Consider the following 19,753-nt stretch of genomic DNA (forward strand, 5'->3'; position numbering starts at 1 on the left):
GACGCGTCGCCCGGGCCCGCCGCCCGGCCCGGCCCGGCCCGGTGGCGGGGGAGCGTTCGGATCGGGACGCCGCGGCGGGCTGGGCCGCAGCCGAGGAGCGGGGAGCCGCGGCGGGCCGGGCCGGGCCGCGGCCGCAAGCGCTTCCGCCGGCGGGCGGGCGGGCGGCGCGGCGGAGGCGGGCGGGCTTTCCGGGGCGGGGAGCCGCCGGTGCGGCGGAGGGCGATGGCGGCCGCCTGGCCCTGGCTGCTGCTGTGGCTGGGGGCGGCCGCCCTTCGCGCCCGCCCGGCCCCGCCGCGGATCCGGCTGCCGCTGCGGGGCGGCGCGGCCCTGCCGCCGGGCCCCCGGGCTCGCCGGGCGCCGGAGGAGGCCGAGCGGGGCGGCAGCTTCGTGGAGATGATCGACAACCTGCGGGGCAAGTCCGGGCAGGGCTACTACGTGGAGATGACGGTGGGCAGCCCCCCGCAGAAGGTAGGGGCCGCGGGGCCGCCCTTGGCGCGGGCTCCGCTCCCTCCCCGCCTCCAAGAGGGCCGCCGAGCCGCCGGCCGCCGGGTTCGGCCTGCGGAGGAGCCGCCGTCCCGCCCCGGCCCCTCCGCGGCTCGGTTTGGTGCGGGGGGGGGGAGCTCTGCGGGTGCCAGCAGGGCCGAGCGCGCTGCCGTGTCGCCGCCGCTGTCGCTGCACAGCTCGGGCAGCCTTCCCCGTCCCCCTCCGTCTGGTGGTGCTGGTTCCTCCCTTGGCTTTGGCCGGCAGCCGGCCGCGGGCACCCGCCGAAGGTGACTCCCGGCTCACCCGGGTGGGCGCTCCGGCCGCTGCCGGGCAGCGGGCCCGGCTGCATCCCTCTCTCCTTCCCTCCCTCCCTCCCTCTCCAGCCGAAGGATGCCACCACGCAGGAGCTGCGTGGGCGGCGAGGGGGTGGGAATGTGGCGTGCCCGTCTGCACGGCCCTGTGCCTGCCGGCAGCGGGCATATGCAGGCACGAAGGAAGCACACGGCCAAGCTGCGCTTGGCGCGTTCCTCCCCGCAGCCGCTGCTGCCCGCCTGGCTCCGTGTGCCGCTCCTGACCTGGGCAAATTCCCCAGAGCTTGCTTGGCTCGGGGCTCTCGTGCAGGTTGTCGCTGCACAGGAGTCAGGCAGCAGCATGGAGAGGCAGCGGGCAGGCACCAGGGATGGCCTGGCTGGAAAGGGGGCCCGCGGGGCAGGCAGAGCAGGAGCTGGTGCATCAACGGGCTCTGCTCCTGCTCCATCTTTTCGTCGGTGTCCCTCGTGTCCTGGGAGCTGCGCTGCCCAGCTCACACCTGCGGCTCCATCTGCCTGTGCACTGCAGACAGGATGGGTGCCGAGGGCCGTGTGCCGGCCGCACAGCCCAGGGCAGACCAGCTCCTCCCCTCTTTTATGGGTGAGATTGTGGAGGTTCCTGCTGCCGAATCCTTTTGCGCCCATACACTCATACCTACTGTCAGCAGCTTGTGTGGCCCACAGGGTGGAGGAGGCCAGTTCGGCACTCAAGGGTCCACATTCCTGGCAGTACAGGGCTTGGCTCCCACGCGCCTGCCACCCACCACGTAGGCTGCTGCTGCCAAAACAGCCAGCGCCCACGCAGCCTCTGAAATAAAGACTGGCTTTTTCCTGCGAGCTGGCTCCATCCTGGGTGCCCGGCACGGCTCCGCACGCATGGCGGGAGAGAGCAACGCCAGCGAGACGTGAACCGTGGATGGGGGAGTAATACCACCGCCACAGAAATCGGGTTTCTTGGGGCAGTTCCTGGTGTCCCTGTGTGCCTGGGATTTATTCTCTGCTCTGGCAGAGTATGTTTAGGAAAAAAAGGAGGAGATTATTTCTAAAATCTAGTTTTAAATGGGATTTCATCATCTTTTGCCTGGGATCTGCCACGTGTCGCAGCTGCCAGATCATTTCCATGCAAACCACCTGTTTCCAGGCACTCGTGCGTTTCTGAGCCAGTCACCCTTTTGGGTAGCATCTTCCAGCCTTGGACGCCTTCCAAATGTGAATGTGGTGTGTGTGCGTGCGCGCGTGTGTGTGCGCTGGAGCACAATCCCTCCAGGCATTTTAATGGAATTAAAAGATTCACATGAAAGAGTATGGCTGTGCATATGCAGGAAATTGGGGAGCGGGGAAGGTATTTATCTCTGGGGGTGCATGCATCCTTCTCAAAGGCACATGTGCAGCTCGGGCACTCCACTCTCCTCTGCCAGCCCATCTCCCTCCTCACCTTTACTCTCACCTTCCTGATGCTGGCAGGGAAGTTTCTTTATTCTGTTGCGCTTTGATTTTGGTTCTAAGCTGTGTTGCACTGCAAAGTCAGCAGCAGCAGTTAATTGCTCTCACATTCCCTGTCCCTTGGCGTGTTGGTTACGCTGCATGGTCATGCTGGGCTCCCCAGGACCAGACGATTCTTAAATACATGGGGAAGAGGGTGGGAGCCAAGCATCGGGAAGCTGGTGCTATGGGACAGATGGCGAAGGCTTGGTGCCTCTGCGAGCTGGTCAAGTCTCGCCATCCCAGGAGCGGCACACAGCACCAGGGCAAGCACTGCACGCAGACACTGCTTCTGCCGAGGTGCCCAGAGGGGCTGTCACTTCCAGGGAGCAGTGGACGGGTTTCAGACAGCATCCCCGCCACACATGTCCTGGCCTCGCCAGTTCACGTGTCGTGTCCTGGCCTGAATCGATGGCTGGGCTGAGTCTCAAGGATGCGTGTCCTCTCCACGGGGTCCTTCACGTGACCCCCATGAGCAGAATGGAGCCTGCAGGGTGTGGGTCCCCACCACTGCTCCTGCTGTCACTTATGCACGTTGTACCCACTGTCCTGGTGGGGAGCAGCTGGGGTTGGGGCTGTGTGGCCACCGAGGGGTTGCGTGCAGGGCCCGGGTGGCAGCGGCGTGCCTCGCCTCCCTGGCACAACTGCTGCTCTCGGATGGGCAAGAGCAAAAACCCTCCCTGCCACCTGCATCCTCTTCCTGCAGCATCAGCTCAGCTGGTCTTCCTCCAGGGAAGCCCGTCTCCTTGGGGTACCCCAGGGATCAGTGAAGATGAGCTGTGTGGAGCAGATGGTCCCTAATGACCGATCAAACAACCACCCTGGGAACGGGCCGGGCGCAGTGGCAGAGGCTGCAGGTGCCGGGTTGCCAGGGGAAGAACGGGCTGCGCAGTGGGCGCTGAGCTGACCCAGCAGCTCTTGGCACTCGCCCGAGGGGGATATTGGAGGGGGAAACGTGCCACTCTGATCTTTACCCGTGGCCTGAAGTATTCCCCTAGGCAAGAAGCCAGCCTGGGGTTCGGGGAGACCTGTTCCGCCTGCGCAGCACGGGGCCGTGGGCAGGGTGGCGGGGCTGGGGCAAGGGGCACCCAGGGTGTGCTGCCTGCGGCCAGCCCCTGTCAGCGGGCCATGGAGAAAACTCCGGCAGCTGAACCCCAGTGCTTTTGCGATTAGCACAAGCGTATTAGCCTCCTTCCTCTCCCCTCTGACTCCACAGATTAAGGGCTGAAGCCCTGGTGCGCTGCTGGCTGGGGTGGTGTGGGTGAAGCACACCCTGGAGCTGCACGTCAGAGCTCAGCCCGCAGCTCTGCTCCCCAGCACGGCCGGGAGCCCCACAGAGCCCCATGAACCCCCACTCCTGCTCTAGCTATCCCCACGCCACTCCTCACTGGGTGGAGGGAGCCACAGGCAGGGTTCAGCTGGGGGCAGGGTCCAGCTAGCCCGCTCCTGGCCCTGCCGGCGGGATGTTTGCCAAACCCTGCCTGTGAGCTGGTAATCCAGGGCCCAGGCAGAAATGAATCGGAGGCAGAGCTCAGCATATGGATGGCCGATTAGCAGACCCAGCGATCCGTGGTGGCTTGTGTACCATCAATCCTTATGACCAGCTTTGTGAGCAAATTAGGTTCCCTGGCAAGGGGAGCCTGGGCACCCTCTCTTGCTGCTGCTCTCTCTGGCCCCAAGACACCCTGCTGGCTTCTTGCCGAATCCTGCCTGCGGATTGAGGCACTGGGCACAGGAGTTGAGGCCGGGCAGTGCTTAGAGGAGAGCACACGCTCTGTTTGCACAGTGCCAGACGATGTTTGCTTTTCATGCAACACCCTGATGTCACTGACTCCTGCTCCACCAATGTGTCCCGTGTCCCCTTGCACAGCGTCTCTGAGCTATCCCTGGGCATGGCAAAAGAGGGACCCTGCTCAGCTCGGGGCTCTGCGCCGCTGCACGGCATCCCTCCTGGCTCCCCCTCAGACACAACAGGCACCAGGGCAGCCTCCCTGCCCTGCCTCTGCCTGTCCCTCTGCTGCTGCCAGGGTGAAAGGCCCTTCGTGTCCACATAGGGTGGGCTGAGCCCTGCCAGCCCCGGGCAGCCCACCAGTGGGGCTGGCAGGGCATCCAGCTGGCGGGCAGGGGCGAGCAGGGCAGGCCCTGGCCCGGTCGGGAGGGCAGAGCCAGGCTGGCTGCCCAGACGGGGACCCAGAGCTGGGGCTCTCCAGGAAGCACATGGCACAGCAGCCACTGCATGCCGGGTGTGGGGACAGGGAAAGTGTCTCTCGCCTGCGGTGACGACGCAGACAGAGCTGGGTGGACAGTACAGCAGAGTCCCACTGCAGTGATGAACCTCCCTCTCTCTTCCTTCTCCAGCTGAATATCCTGGTGGACACAGGGAGCAGTAACTTTGCAGTGGGAGCTGCGCCTCACCCCTTCCTCCGGAGATACTACCAGCGGCAGCTGTGAGTATGCTGGAGGGATGCAGAGAGCACAGCCACCGTTGCGTGTACCCATGACACAGCCCCAGCCCCACTGAGGCATGCTGGGGGTCTGGCCAGACCCTTCCGGGTACCGCCAGCCTCTGAGCCAGCTGGGTCTGCATTGCCCCTTCTGTGCCTGGAGAAGGAGGGACGCCTTGGCCGCCTGGCCGCCCTCTCAGAATGTTTAAGACAGTGTGTGGGCCACTGGCTGTTGTGCACAGCAAACAGCATCTGGGCTTGTCCCCTGCACACCCCGTGACAGCCTTGCCCAGGCTGCAAGGAGCCGTCCTGGTGCTTCACCGACCCGTGGTGGGGCTCCCCAACAGCTGCCTGTGCAGAGAAACGCGCTGTCCTCACCCAGCCATGCCATGCTGCGGGACAGGCACGCCTCTCCGCTTGCGGATGCTCGGCTATGCATGCGTGTGCTCCCACCATCACCCAGCGTGTGGGCACTCACTGCTCCTCCACACAGGTCTTACTCTGGCTCTGATGCCGTTACAGGTCCAGCACCTACCATGACCTGCGGAAGGGTGTGTACGTGCCCTACACCCAGGGCAAGTGGGAAGGGGAACTGGGCACTGACCTTGTCACCATCCCCCATGGCCCCAATGTCACCGTCAGAGCCAACATCGCTGCCATCACGGAGTCAGACAAGTTCTTCATCAACGGCTCCAACTGGGAAGGGATCCTGGGGCTGGCATACGCCGAGATCGCCCGGGTGAGTCCTGGCTGGCAGCCGGCTGGGCCCCAGCTCTCTGGCTGGCCCTGCCAGCAGAGGTGGACACCCTGTCCCAGCAGGGTTCCATCGTCTCTTTCCTTGCCTCCACTCGGTCCCTTGGGGCCCAGCTTGCAGCCATGCAGGTGACCTTCAGTGCCGCTCCAACAGCACGCAGAGCCGGGGTCCCTGGGGGCACAGCGGTCTCGCGAGGGGAGCTCCCCCGGGGCACGGAGAGCCCCTGGAGAGGGTAGTGCTGACACATCCCTGTCCCGCCTCTGCTTTCTCCTCCCCCCAGCCCGATGACAGCCTGGAGCCCTTCTTTGACTCCCTGGTGAAGCAGACGCGCGTGCCCAACATCTTCTCCCTCCAGCTTTGCGGGGCAGGCTTCTCGCCCAACGAGACGGAGGCCCTGGCGTCGGTGGGGGGCAGCATGGTGAGCGCTCCGCAGGCAGCGGGGAGGCTGGTGGGGCCGCCTGTGGGGGACATGCCTGGCCAGAGTTGGCAGCGCCTTTCTGTCCCCCCTGCAGATCATTGGTGGCATCGACCGCTCACTGTACGTGGGTGACATCTGGTACACGCCCATCCGGAAGGAGTGGTACTACGAGGTCATCATCGTCAAACTGGAGGTCAACGGGCAGGACCTGAACATGGACTGCAAAGAGGTGAGGGGGCAGCAGGGGAAGCTGCCCTACGGGGCACTGCTCTGTCGCTGCGCTGGAGGCATCTGCCTTCAATCTGAGGGAAATTGGGAGGAGAGAGGGGCCTTGCACCTGGGTCACTCCTCTTCTACCCCCAGTACAACTACGACAAGAGTATCGTGGACAGCGGGACCACCAACCTCAGGCTGCCAAAGAAGGTGTTCGAGGCTGCGGTGAAATCCATCAAAACAGCTTCTTCGGTCAGTGAAACCCATTCCTGTCCCCCCTGGGCACATCCCCAGGGCCAGTGTGGGGCTGCGGGCAGTGTGGCTGCCCGTCACCAGCCTGAGCATCTCCGCTGCCTGCCCGGCGTGGCCCCGCTCACTTCCCCTTTCTCTCCGGCAGACGGAGAAGTTCCCGGATGGCTTCTGGCTGGGCGAGCAGCTGGTTTGCTGGCAGGTCGGCACCACCCCCTGGCACATCTTCCCGGTCCTGTCCCTCTACCTGATGGGGGAGGCCACCAACCAGTCCTTCCGGATCACCATCCTGCCCCAGGTGAGACCCTGCCCAGTGCCAAGCTGGAGAGCGGGCTGGAGCTGGTCGCATGGGAAGGACCTTGCTGGGTAGGCACAGTTCTGCCCCCGTCCCCGTTCCTGACGGCGCCTCTCTTCCTGCAGCAATACCTGCGCCCGGTGGAGGACGTGGCCACCTCTCAGGACGACTGCTACAAGTTCGCCATTTCCCAGTCCTCCACAGGCACCGTCATGGGCGCAGTTATCATGGAGGGCTTCTACGTGGTCTTCGACCGTGCCCGCAAGCGCATCGGCTTCGCTGTCAGTGCCTGCCACGGTGAGGGCTGGGCCCGGAGGGAGGGAGAGGCAGAGGGGACGTGGACGTGCAGTGGTAGCGTGGTTGCCAGAGCCCTGTCTTCTCCTGCCCACAGTACACGACGAGTTTCGGACAGCCGCAGTGGAGGGGCCCTACCTGCACGCCAACATGGAGGACTGTGGCTACAACATCCCACAGACGGACGAGTCCACCCTGATGACCATCGCCTACGTCATGGCAGCCATCTGCGCCCTCTTCATGCTGCCCCTCTGCCTCATGGTGTTCCAGTGGCGCTGCTTCCACTGCCTGCGGCGGGACCACGACGACTTTGCCGATGACATATCCTTGCTGAAGTGACGGCGGAGCGTGGGGGTGGCCCGGGGCCGCAGGTGAGGCAGCAGGGCAGGGAGAGGTAGGTCCTTTCTCCAGGGGCTGGAGCGTGGAGGCAGCGTGGGGAGCTCAGACCCTCAGCCCAAGGTCTCCTGGCTCTGGGGGACTCAGTTCCCGTTGGGGCCAGCAGACTGGCAGCAGCCATGGGAGCCCCAGGCCTGGGCTGTGTTCATCTGGGACCTACAGAAAGAGCGTGGCAGCTGGGGAGGGGGTGAAAGCGCAGCGACCCCGTCCCACAGGCTGGGGGAAGCATCTCTGCTCTGGCACCAGGACAGGCCGGGATGTCCCAAGCTCTCCTGCCCAGCCCTGCCAAGTTTGACGGAGTCACGCTGACGAGGCATCCCCTGCCTGTCCCCTGTCACCCTCCATCCCTGTGCATCCCTGCTCAGCCCTCCCTGTGGGAAGCCGCCGGCCCAGGCTCTCCGTGCAGGGAGCTGTGCGTGTGTGCACACGCACTGCGGCCGTGCCTTCCCCGTGCGGCTCCCTGCACGGGACGCCCGCCCGAGCCGGACTCCAGAGTTCACATCTCCGCAGCCTCCCATCCCCAGCCCCGGGCGTTTCGGAGACAGCCACGCAGGGCTGGCCTGGGGCTGCCCGGGACAGGAGCAGCCAGAGCCAGGGGTTTCGCTCCCATCCTCCTGCTCCTCCATGCACCGCTCGCTCTAACATTTACCATGGCATTTCCTCGGCCCTCCCAAGCTGTCCTTGCGCTGCCGCCAGCCCCAGGACTCCCTGCGCCCACCCTGCTTTCCCAGCTGCCCCCTGGAACAGGCAGGAGCAGGCACTCATCCTCTCCCCACTCTGCTTTTGCTCGCCATGTCCCCTTTGGGGATGGGAAACTGCTTCACCTCCCTTCCAGCATCAACCGCGCCTGCCACGGAGAAGCCGCTGGCTGCTGCCCTCCCACCCTGGGGAAAACAGCTTCCCGGCTCGGGGATGCGGGCTGCACGGGGAGGGAAGGAAGCGGCATCCCCCACAAGCACTGCACAGCCTGCTACATGCAGAAACTGCGTGCCAGGAGAGAGCGAAGCACCCAACCCTGGTGCCGGCTGCTCCCCAGCCCACCCGCCCGTTCGAAAGCCATAAGGGAGCCAGCGCTGGGCTCGGCCGGCCCCCGCCCGCAGCCCCTGCCCTGCCCCGCCGCCAGCGAGTCCCACGGCGTGGGGCACAGCAGCTCCTCTCCGCTGGCTCCACGAGTCTGCACGTCCTGGCCCTGGCTGGGCTCCGACTACTGCTCCCGAGGCGTGAGGCACCCCGGCAGCCTGGGGACAGGCGGCGGCTGTGGGGACTGCAGCGTTTATTATTTTTTAAACACATGGTTGTATTTATTTCATTCTTTTTTATAATGCGAGTCACTGGTAGCGCAGCTGTGCAGAATCAGAGCGTGTATATAGCAGGTCCCACACCACACACGGGTGTACAAATAATGGTCGCTTCTCACCTGTACAATATATACATATATCTATATTTTTAATTCTAGCGCTGAAAGCCACTGTTCCAAACCCAACATTAGGGGGTTTGGTCCTGCTTTGTTTTGTTTGTGTTTTTTTTTTTTTTAATATTTTTATCCCTCTGCTCAGTCCCAGGGCCTTGGCCACAACCCAAGGCCAGGGCTTGCTCAGCAGCGGCGTGCTCGGGTGGACGCACTTTATGGATCAGAGGTGGTCAGAGTTGGTTTCAGAGGAGGTAGTGACTGGTGGAGGGATGCAGGAGCAGGGCAGGGCTGGAGCACGCAGAGCGGCGGTTCCCAAGCCAAAAGGTCATTGAATGCAGGAGGTACTTTTGTCCTCATGGTGTTCCTACAGCAAAGGGAGGATTTCCCAGTACATAAGGACAACCCTCCCCTTCTCCCCACCTGCCGCAGCTCGCCCTGCCCCAGGGAGAGGGGGCCGCTGCAGGCTCACCTTCTCCCTTCCCCAGGGCAGACGCCCTTGAGCTTGCAGGCAGTTGATCACGCTGTACTTCCTTACTTCTCTGCCTCCAACCTGGGCGGCAAAGTGCTCTGTTTGAAAGACCAAGATTCCCTACTGAAAAGGCAACGTTCCTCCACGAGCAAAAGAGGGGGCTGCCTGCGGTGCCAGGGCTGTGCTGGCAGTGGGTCAGGGAGGCACGCGCAAGAGCCGAGCCACCAGTTCAGGTGGGGACAGGGGCTAGGGGCCAGAGCACTGCAGGTCTGCAGTAATCGCCAAGCATAAAGCTTGTTAACTAAATCCGGCTGGTAAAAATGTCTTTGAAAAAGCAGCGAGGGAGCCAGCGCACGAGGCAGGAGGAGGAAACCCAGGCAGAGTAGGAGAGGCAAGCCAGCCCTAGCACTGGGCGCTGCCACAACAGCCCGTTACATGCACCCCTAAACTGTCCCACTTCACTACTAGCGCGCTTGCAATTGCCGTCCAGTTCCCATGCCTTGCTCCAAAACTGCAAGCATCCAGCGATTCCATTCCGGTGCAAGAGGGCAACGCTATGCAATTGCAGAGCGCGCACAGACCTCCACACCCTCGTGCCTGCCCAGGACCCCCCAGGATCCCAGACTCTGTTGAGGACCACAGCCTTAAAACATGCTGGCAAGCGTGTGTGTGCGTGCAGAAAGATTCGGACTGCGGCTAAATTCAGGTATGCTGCACCCAGGCAGCGCTTGCCCTGACCAACCCTGAGGCATAGCTGCCTCTAGTAGTGCTGAATTTGTGCCCCAGATTGCAAATGAGGGGGGGAAAAAAATTTTACAGAGTGAGTGCAAGATTTTAAGTGGTGCTGAGCACCTCGTAATCCCACTGAAATCCATGGAGAGTTTTGGTGCATCAGCCCATGCTTTAGGAGAAAGTACAGGAGAGGGGAAACTAGGAACTGCAACAGGTTGGTTATCCTGAGCTGCAGCGCAGCCGAATCCATTCGCTCCTGAGCACTCCCTCCCCAGTGCCCAGTTACAGCAGGGAACAGCGGGTAAGGGTGTGTGCAGAACTCTGCCCCGCAGGAGGGGGACGGGGATGGTTACTGCAGGCTGTCTCTGTAGACTCCAGTACTCTGTAACCTATTGTCTATGTAAGAACAATGAATGTTAACACGGTAAATTATTATTACATTAAAAAAGACCACAAAAAAACATTGGGCATCTGCAACCTGTTCATTGCTAAGAGGGTAACTACTGGGTGACGGACGTGGCAGGGGACCGGTCCACTGGGGCACAGGGTGGTGAGGCGTCCCACCAAGGGGAACAGTTCACGGCAAGCGTGGTGCTGCTGGGAGCATCGGCCCCGCAGAAGGAGCTGCTGGAAACTAAGTGGGAAGAGGTAGCTACAGCAGCCACTCGCGTCCCAGCAAGCAGGTTACACTCACACGCCTTCGAAAGGAAGCCAGCAAGGCTGCCAACTAAGAAATAAGGAGCAGCACCAAATCACTGCATAATATACACACTTTATTTATGAATTTGTATGTATACAGACTTTCTATACACACCATTACCTATATAATAAAAATGTACATGTGTATACATGGTCGTATAAATATAGAACTGTAGAAATCTTAGAACTGATCCTGTCTATTCACAGCAACTCCTCGTGTGGGACCGCTTTGTTCGAGTAGCCGTCATTTGAGACTTGGGCAAAAGGGGCAAGTGTCATTTGTGTTGGTTTGTGCCCAGAATTTGATGCACTGGAAGAGAGAGAATTAGTCAAGAGCCACTGGCACAACTCAAAGGCACTGTGAACACAGTGTGGCACTACTTTTCCAGCAGAGTGCTGCCATGAGCACTCATTTTAAGGGATGGTTTCTTTTGCTCCTCAGAGACAGCCTCCATCAAAAGGTCATCATGCAGAGGGAGCCCTCTTCAACCTAGCAGGATCATCAGGCCCTCCTCAAGACACGGTTTTCCATTTCCTTGGCAGTTGCTGGAGGCCCCAGAGGGATTTGGGATGAGGGGTTTGCCTACGCAGCTGAACCACTGTCAGCACTGCGGGATGAGAAAGTCTCCTCCTCTTCCCAAGAGCTCCTGTGCACAGACTCCCAGCGCCCAGACACCTGGGCAACAGTGGCAGCTCTCTCCATCGCCCTGTATTCTATAGATCCTGCCAGGCTGTCCTGCTCCAAGAAAGGCAGAAGACCAGGATCTAACACTCCTAGCAACGAGCACAGGCTCAGAGGATGGAATAAGGACAGCCTGTTCCTAAAGCCACCACCAAATGGCCACTCAGGGTGGCCCAGTAAAGAAAGGGAGGATGACAGGATGAAGAGAAATTATTTATTGATCATACTCTTCTCCTGGCAAGATCTCAGTACAGCAGGGACTCGCTACACGTGCCCAGGGCCCACGGAAGAGAATCAGCACTAGGAACCATTACGAGGAACCCAAGAGCAGCACACAGTGGGGAAACACACTCACCTCCTTGTGCAGCACGTGCGAGCAGGCCATGGGGTGAAGGTCACCGGGCTGCACAAGCTTCTGGCACATCAGACACAGCTTACAGGCAGCCGGCGTCTGGGACGAGGAGTGAGGGGACAGAAAGGAGACAGGTATAGAAGTCAGACACCCCAGCTCAGATCACGTATTCCACATTCCAGCTACTCGTCCCACCAGTGGCAGCCAGGGGCCACAGTTTGCCCGATTCTTCCCTCTGCACACAGCCATCACATGACATTAGAGCCTCTGACACCTCTCTTGCGGCTGTTCCCTTCTCCCCTGATGCGGAGCACAAAGGTCCCATGCCCCTAACCCTTCCTTCCCTTCTACCTCACCAGCCCAAGCAGCTGTGTGAGGAGAGAGGTCCCGGCTCCACTGGCTCATCCTTTCAGCCGCTTCTCAGAAGGGCTCCCTCCTTCCACTTTCCCTGGGGATGGCAAAGTGCTCCAGGAAAGCCAAAAAGCCTTACGTGTGACGCTGTTCCAGGGTAAGCCACCTGCGCCGGGGGCAGGAACATGGGCGTGCTGATCTGAGGCAGCGGAGCAGAGAACATGGGGGCTCTGATTCGACTGAGAGGCTGCAGCAAGGCAAACGAGACACATCAGAAAAGCTCAGAAGGAAAGCACAGCAGTGTTACCCCAAGTCACCTCAGGGAAAACTGCGCCCACAGTCAGCAGAAAGAGAAACCCAGGGGACACACACAGCCCGAGCCCTGTGCGGCTCAGTCTGCAGGGAACCAGGGAGCAGGCGCAGCTTCTCACTGCTATCCAGGCTCCCCTTCCCAGCAGCCCGCCGCGAGGAGTTTGGTGGGCCCCTGCTGGCCCCTCGCCGCTCTCCCACCTGAGCCCCGGCCGCTGCCCGCTCCTGCTGCTCCGCCAGCTTGGCCGCCACCAGCTGGTTCAGCTCCTCCATGGTCAGACCCGCCATGGTCCTCCGAGCAGTCTTGATCTGCTGCAGTATGTTGGTGAGCTGGGCCCTGCAGGGACAGCAGCCTGCTAAGAGCTCCCAGCCACCGCCAGCGAGCCGAGCGGCCCCCACGGACCGTGACCCTCCATCAAAGGCCCTGCAACACTGCTCCCAGCGAGCCAGCCACCGCACCCCCAGGGCAAGCCAGTACCACAGCAATGGAGTGCGCGTTCTCAGCCATCTAAAATGAGGTGAATCGCATGCTGACTGAGTTTCTGTCCCCAAAATGTTTGGGAGAGTGGGGAAACCCCAGCTGGGGCGAGAGACAGTGCCCACCTGTCATGCAGCCCACATGCAGCACCGCGGAAGCTGAAGGACTCGCCTGAGGTGGTGCTGCATGTAGGGTGCTCTTGGCTGTGCCCAGGTACCACTGCTGTCCTTTAGACAAAGCTCCAAACATTTCTCATTCCCAGTGCTATGGCACACCTGACCGAGAGCACCCAGACTTCATCCCTCGCCTTCAGGCTTCCCTCACTTCCTCCAGAGCCAGGAAGCACCAAGAGGAGCTCCGCTTTCCCTTAGCCCAGCTCACATCCCACAGGCAAGTCTTCACCCTCAGGGAAGGACAAGGCGAGACACTTACTTGTTGCACTGTGGAAACCGAGTCAACAACTTCTCCAGCAGCTTTTCCAGCTTATCGGCTGGCTGCAGCCTGTGAAACTCTGGAGTGACGTTAACTCCTCCCAGGCCTGGCGGAGGAGGGATGGAGGCGGCAGGAGTCACGTGAGGGCTGTGCGTGCCAATAAGCGATGCCACTACTGGGCTGTTTCTTCCTTGGGAAGCAGGCAGCGGTGGGGAAGGCTGGTTGGGTCTGGAGATCGCAGGGTTCAGGAGAGGAAAGGAGAGTGTCCGAGGGTCAGCACTTGGCATGACCATCGGAACGGGAACTGGTCCGATGGGAAACGGGAGCCTGGGAGTAAGGGATGGGTTGGGCTGGAATGCCGTAAGCATGAAATCTGTCTGAGAAAGAAAAACAGGGGGAGAAGAAAAGGCTGGTTAGAATAAGCCCATCTGAAAGCAGAGCTGAGCGCCTTCCTCCCCAGCCAGACAGGAGGTGGGCTGAACCGCAGGCACTGGTGGCTGTGCTCCTCACGGCAAGGGAAAGAGACCCTTCCCCTCCTCTCCAGGGATGGCAGGCAAGCCCAGACAGACAGGGGACAAGCACAGGACTCCAGAAAACGCGATCCCACACAGCTTCCCTCCTTCAATGCACATAGCACAGGCAGTGCCAGTTACGGGCCAGCAGGCAGGCTGTCCCCAGGGCCTCACAGCAACTTCCCAGGACTGAAAGCTCGTGTTTGTTAGGTTGGAGAGGCACTCACTTCTGAGGGTGGAGGTGGCAGCGTCGGGGTTGGGATCTGTGGGAGGCTGCTCAGCTTTGTCCCATTTCTCACCATCTGAATGTGGTCGTTGAACTGATCCTAGCAGGGAGGAAAGAAGACAAATGCACCTATCAAAGCCTCTGCCCGAGGATGTTCTAGGCACGCAGTGCCTAGAACAGGCAGATTCCCCTGCCTGGGCAGAGCATTCTCAGCCCTGGAACAGTTGCAGGCCCTAAAGCGGACACAGTTTGGTTCCACAGGACTCAAGCATTAAAAAGGACCCGGAGGGGGAAACAGAGTAACTGCCTCTGTGATTAACCCAACACACTGCTTTCATATCCAAACACATGAGCCTGAAGAGGCAGGGAGAAGATCTCTGCAGCTGCTCGCAAAGGGACACCGACCGTGCCGTGCTTTTGGGCGCACAGCTTTTTCTGGGTCTTGGTCCTCTCCCAAAGAGGGTTGAAAGTATGCACTGATGCTACTTTGCATGCTAAGAACTGCTCGCTGCTAGGCTGGGAGCCGGAGCCGTCCAGCAGGAACTTACTCGGACACTTTCCTTGGTCATTCGTATCCTGTTCAGCCTCATCTCCCACTCCTGCTTTGGCCTCATCGTCTCCAGCGTGGGCGGTGCAGACCTGCAAGCACAACTAAACTTTCCCACTTGCAACTGTGCTCTTGCTCCAGCAAAGTGGGAACAACTAACACCCCACACCCTCCTGCCCTCCCCCACCGGGCTCCCCTCCTCCGGCTGGGCAGGACGAAGGCCTCACACCCAGGTGAGGAACCCCGCAAGAGGGGAGCATGTGGTGGTGCTGCCAGAGCGCAGACTGATCCGGCAGACAGAGGCACGGACCCCGCAGTCAGCGCCGTGCCTACAGCACTCGGTCTAGAGCCCAGCACATGGTCAGCAGATGGACAGTTCACAACTAAGCACAGCCCCACATACCCCTGTTTTGTGACATTGTTGAATCACATTATTTTAATAAGAAAGCCACAGGAAACCTTGAACTTTTTCAGTCAAGCCTCCAGTGTAATTAGAGGAAGAGGAAATGGACACACAGGGACACTTGAATTACCCCACCATTTCTGAGACTACATGGACTTACTTGAGGTAGGTGAGGTGTAGCTCTGCTTCCTTTTCTGCTTCTTCTAGTTTCAACACCAGCAGCTCCTTTCGGCTCTCCAGGGATAGGATCTAGCAGAGAGAGGCCCCATATGAAGAGCAGCTTTTGTACTCCCTTGTTTCATGCTGCCAGACTGTAATCTCTTCACTAAGCGCCACGCTAAGTGCACCAGGGCACCACTCCCGACTAATGTTGACTGCACTGATACTTGTTTATCCCTTCTCTTGTCCCACAAAATGGGAGACTGAGCCTCATCCTAAACTGGTCCTAATTTCATATAATCATTCATTCATTAATGATCTGGAATCTCAAAAAGACTCTCTTCAACAATTGCTTTGCAGGTAAGGAGTCACCTACTAACCTCTGCTTTCCAGGCCCGTTCTGTCTCCTCAAGAATGTTCCTGTTGATTTCATTGTGCTGGTTTTTCAGCTTATCTAGCTCCATCTCCCATAGCTGCCTGCAGACAGAAACAGAACAAGCTGGCTTAGGCTTAGGCACTGGAATGGCATGGAACAGGAGAGCCGACAAGCTCCCACAAAACTGACTGATCCCGGTAGCTCTGGATGGAGTGGAATGGTGGAAGATTGACAGTTTCCAGACCATGACACCAGCCACAGTTCCCAAGGCTGCACGAGTCACCGTCCCAAGAGCGAGATGTTCCAGGGCACGCAAACAACCAGTGTGCAAACAAGCTGGGCAAAATGAGGAGAGGGGATTCCCCTCAGCAAAATTCCACCCAGCTCCAGGGAAGGGTGCACAGGTCTGAACCAGGAAGCAACCTGAGGCAGCACACAGAACTAAGCTGTTCCGATCCTGGAGAATTTTAAAGCTGGCCCTTTCCCTGTATTATGTGAGCATCTATGCCTGGATCTGGAGCTTCTCTGCCCAGCTTTAAAACACCCGAGCGTGCCAGAGTGTAGAGCAGTTGGGCAGCTGTGGGGAACAGACAAGAGAAATGGGTTTGCCCTAATTCTGGGAAGTGGAAATTGAATCAGAGGTAGCAGTTACAAGCCAAGTCAATCCACTGAGCATAAACTCTAATCTTATGAGATCTTTGTGTCACAAGGATCTAGGAGCCTGCTTGTGACCAGGATCAAAGAGGATTTAATCCAGAGAGCGGGGGCACCAGCCTGCTGGAAGAGGAGATAAAACCTTTACAGCACATAAGTGGACAGTGCTGTTGGACTGCTCTCTCTAGCCTACCCCACCAGAAGCATCAGATTGACTCCAAGGCAAAATGACTGGAAGGAAAAGAGCAGGCAACGGCATTAATCGGGTAAGAGCCTTACTTTTCATCAGACTGCTCTGCAATCAGAGAGGCGATCTTGTTTTCCTTTTCCTCCTGCTCTTTCAGCAACCTGCACAAGAGAAAAAGGACAGATGGAGTCACCTGCTGCAAAGGCGTTATCACCCAGCCACTAATGCCGCAGGTCCCAAGTTTCAACAACATACTGGCACAGTTGTGCGCCCAACGTAACACCACACTCTGAAGACTGCACCATTCAATAAATGTTTGAAAGCAATCACTGAAGTCCTCCAGAGCAAAAATTTTGCTGTGTCATGATACTGCACAAAGACTGTGGCATAGAACCAGAATCCACCGCAGGGAGCTGTGCCACTCCGACAACACATGCTTTGCAACTGTTCACTCAGGGGGAAACTGGCTGAGTACTTGGAACCATTACTAAAGGAGCTTTATCCAAAAACATCACTGAGCACTCAGAATGGAAAAAAAATAGAAAAATCACACCTCTACGACATGACAGGACGGCTCCATAAAAGTGCAAACACACCATCCAAAGGACCCTTCAGATCTCCACATACAACTCGCATCTTGCTTGTCTTAGACCTCCCCCAAATCTAGTGAGATTCTCTGCACAGAGCACACATCCTGTCTTACAGCAAAGCCTGACAGCAGCCACCAGTCCTTCAAACCGTTTGGTGCAAGGCACGGTCAAGCAGCCTACCAAAATGAGAGATTTTGAGGAGAACAAGTTGGAAAGGCCAACGAGACCCCACCCTTCGCACTGCAACACAGCAGCCCTGCCTCCCATGGAAAGGCTCTGGATTCTGAAAGATGGCAGCACGCACAGCAGAGCTGCCTGTTATCTTTGCCAAGTGCTGTCCACGCATATACCCAACAGGCAAAGCAACAACCCCCTGCCCAAAAATCCACACTGAGATCTTCTGTAAACAAAAGGTGCTCTCTCTGTGGTAGACCCATTCAAAACCACACAGGTCTGCCTGAAACCACTCAACAAAACACTCACTGCGTCCAAAAAGTTTAAAGCAATCCTCTTTTGCTTAATCAGGTATACCTCAGGGTTAACCAATACCTTTTCCCTCCCCAAAATAAATATTTTCCATACTAATACCTTCTGCCTTTCTCACAGAGTTTCTCAATTTCTGCTTTCAGATCCTGCTCTTTCTGCAAGAATTCTTTCTTTTCTTTCTCCATCTTCTTCTTCGTCTCTTCTCGCTTGATCGTAACATCCTGAATTGCTTTCAGGATCTCCTAGAGTAAAACAAGCATCGCGCAATTAAAGAGCAAACGTCCCAAGTAACGGTTCTGGTTTTAAATCCCTTATTATTTCAGATTAATTGAAGAGGGGTTACGAGATTACACGCGTCACCAAAATCTTTCTTTTTAGTAGATCCAGACAAGACACATAGTAGTTGTTATGAAGAAACCCAGGCGACAGGCAGACGGTCTAAACCACAGGTTCTCCTGTCTCTTTAGGAGGATTTTAAGGGGCATCGAGTTCTGCTCTGTTTTTAGATCTCGCCGATGGGACACTGATGGTTCCTTTTGTCTTAAGGTGAGCTACCACAGGCCCAGTTGTGAATCACTCATTTAACCTAGTGATCCTTGAGAAACAGCCACAGAGATCTAAATAACACAGAGCTAATTCTTCTCACTTCAGTGCATTTTTCTTTTGGAAAAAAGGCTGTGCTTGTTGAAGAAACACTGCAAGATCACCGGCAGGAGCAGACACGCGTGCAAGATACTGTATTAGGAATTAGTTCTGAGCTGCTCAGCACCCCAACTTGGGCAGGGGCCAGTCCTTAGCACTGTCAAAGTGTCATACACAAGTGAAACTGCCATGTGGCACGTCACTACCACTTGTCACCGCCTGCTTCGCTCTTCATGAGGCCAAAGCAGCCCACCTTAATTGCGTAAGCCACAGTACTAACAGGCAGGTTAAACAAAAAGAGGACTTCAAATACCTGGTGGTTCTTCATCTCTTCCTCCCTCCGCTGCTGGAGCTGCTTAAGCTGTACCTGCAGCTGATTCTCCACTTGCCTCTGTTTGTCCAACACCTCCTGGTAACGCTCCTTCAACAAAGCCCTCTCGGACATCATTTTGTCCTGCAGCAGAGAGGGGAAATTTAGGGAGAATTTTCCCCTTCCCTCATGCTGAAGACAGCATGGACAGGGGCAAGAAAGCTCAGCAGTGTAGAAGAGCCCCCTGTCAAGAACCACATTTAAACGGCTTCCACTTTCAAAGCTTAGGCTCTCTGAATCAGAAAAGATGAAGGGAGGCACTGCCTGCAGCTAGCACTACATTTCCTCCTTTAAAGAGAACAGCTTAAGAACTCCAAGGGGGGTATTCAAATGAAAAAAAACACCCCGTGGGAAGAGCAGCACTCTAGCTCCTTTGCCAAGCAGCAGCAGTCTGGGAGCACAAACGTCAGAGCCTGGACCTGATCGCAGGATTTTGATACCCACCAAGTTCTTCTCGATATCCTGATCTGTGTTCACATCTGTATCGGCTGTCTTGAAGTCAGTCTGCGAAGGGAGATGACTGCTGTCAGACCGCCCATCCCTGCAGCTCGACTGAGTAGCCAGACTCACATCACCAACCAGCCCTGGAGAAACATCGGGGCTGGCAGCACCCCCACCCGCCCTCCCCGAAAGCAGCTGGGTTCGCAAACACGCTTTTAGGAACCCTCGCTCCACACTCCACAAACCCCAACGTCCCCGAGGGCCCAGAAGCCTCCCCCTCCTCCCGCAGCCGCGCTCCCTCCCGGAGCAGGGCCTGCCCCGAGCACCGGCAGAAGCTCATCTCAGCGCAGCCCCCGCCCGCCCCCGCCGCTGCCCGGCAGCCCCGCGGGGCGGACACCCACCTGCACCGCGATATTCTGCGAGGGCCTGGCGGGGGCCGCCTCCGGGTCGGGCTCCTCCGACGCCCCGCCGCTCTGCCCCCCGGCCTCCAGGCCGCCGGGCCCGGGCTCCCCCTCACCGCCGGGCAACGCCGGGGCTTGGCCGGAGGCGGCCGCGGGCTCCGCCTCTCCGCCGGCGCCGGCCGGCGCCGCCTCGCCGGGGCTCTCCGGGGCGGAGAGGGCGCTCCCGCTGCGCGAAACAAAAAGGTCGGTCACTCGCTGCGCCCGCCCCGGCCCCTCTCCCGGCCCCGGCCCGCCGGGCCTACCTACCTGCCGGGCGTCGCGGCGGGGCCGGGCTCGCTGAGGCGCGGCGGGGTCGGGACGGCGGTGGGGCCGTCGGCCTGCGCCTGCTCCAGCGCCATGGGGCTGGCTGCGGGGCTGGGCCCGGGCCCGGGCCCGGCGGGGCGCGGCGCGGAGCGGCCCGGAGCGGAGCGGAGCGGAGCGGAGCGGCACGGCCCGCGCCCCCGCCGCC

At 59.0% G+C, this 19,753-nt stretch overlaps 2 protein-coding genes across 3 annotated transcripts; one reads left to right on the forward strand and one right to left on the reverse strand.

Annotated features, from left to right (window-relative positions):
* Positions 1-222: 222 nt before the first annotated feature.
* BACE1 (beta-secretase 1) lies at positions 223-10,403 on the forward strand (the record flags this gene model as incomplete). Its single annotated transcript, XM_082493801.1, has 9 exons — positions 223-468; positions 4,632-4,720; positions 5,240-5,456; positions 5,752-5,889; positions 5,984-6,118; positions 6,253-6,354; positions 6,500-6,649; positions 6,772-6,943; positions 7,038-10,403. The coding sequence occupies 9 exons, from the start codon at positions 223-225 to the stop codon at positions 7,277-7,279; spliced, it is 1,491 nt and encodes a 496-aa protein (XP_082349927.1). The 3' UTR covers positions 7,280-10,403.
* Positions 10,404-10,704: 301 nt separating this feature from the next.
* RNF214 (ring finger protein 214) lies at positions 10,705-19,668 on the reverse strand. Of its 2 annotated transcripts, none has more exons than XM_082493739.1 (15): positions 19,552-19,668; positions 19,246-19,471; positions 18,848-18,907; positions 18,347-18,487; positions 17,494-17,633; positions 16,408-16,476; positions 15,479-15,575; positions 15,100-15,188; positions 14,538-14,628; positions 13,991-14,089; positions 13,252-13,628; positions 12,543-12,678; positions 12,172-12,279; positions 11,685-11,780; positions 10,705-10,957 (listed from the first exon to the last, which is right to left on the reverse strand). In XM_082493739.1, exons 1-15 carry the CDS (start codon positions 19,641-19,643, stop codon positions 10,892-10,894), a joined length of 1,887 nt encoding a protein of 628 aa, XP_082349865.1. In that variant the 5' UTR covers positions 19,644-19,668; the 3' UTR covers positions 10,705-10,891. The 2 variants fall into 2 exon arrangements, with proteins under 2 accessions (XP_082349865.1, XP_082349864.1); XM_082493738.1 differs by having other exon boundaries at positions 14,538-14,640.
* Between the last annotated feature and the right edge of the window lie 85 nt (positions 19,669-19,753).

Source organism: Vanellus vanellus, assembly GCF_965231255.1.
Source record: "Vanellus vanellus genome assembly, chromosome: 21".
Lineage (NCBI taxonomy): Eukaryota > Metazoa > Chordata > Aves > Charadriiformes > Charadriidae > Vanellus > Vanellus vanellus.

Excerpts from the sequence above, each read along its gene's own strand:
- RNF214 (XM_082493738.1), bottom strand. The coding sequence starts at position 19,643 with ATGGCGCTGGAGCAGGCGCAGGCCGACGGCCCCACCGCCGTCCCGACC. Across the intron at positions 16,477-17,493 it reads CTCTGTGAGAAAGGCAGAAG|GTTGCTGAAAGAGCAGGAGG; the intron begins GTATTAGTATGG and ends TCTCTTGTGCAG. Across the intron at positions 15,576-16,407 it reads GCAGAGCAGTCTGATGAAAA|GCAGCTATGGGAGATGGAGC; the intron begins GTAAGGCTCTTA and ends TTCTGTCTGCAG.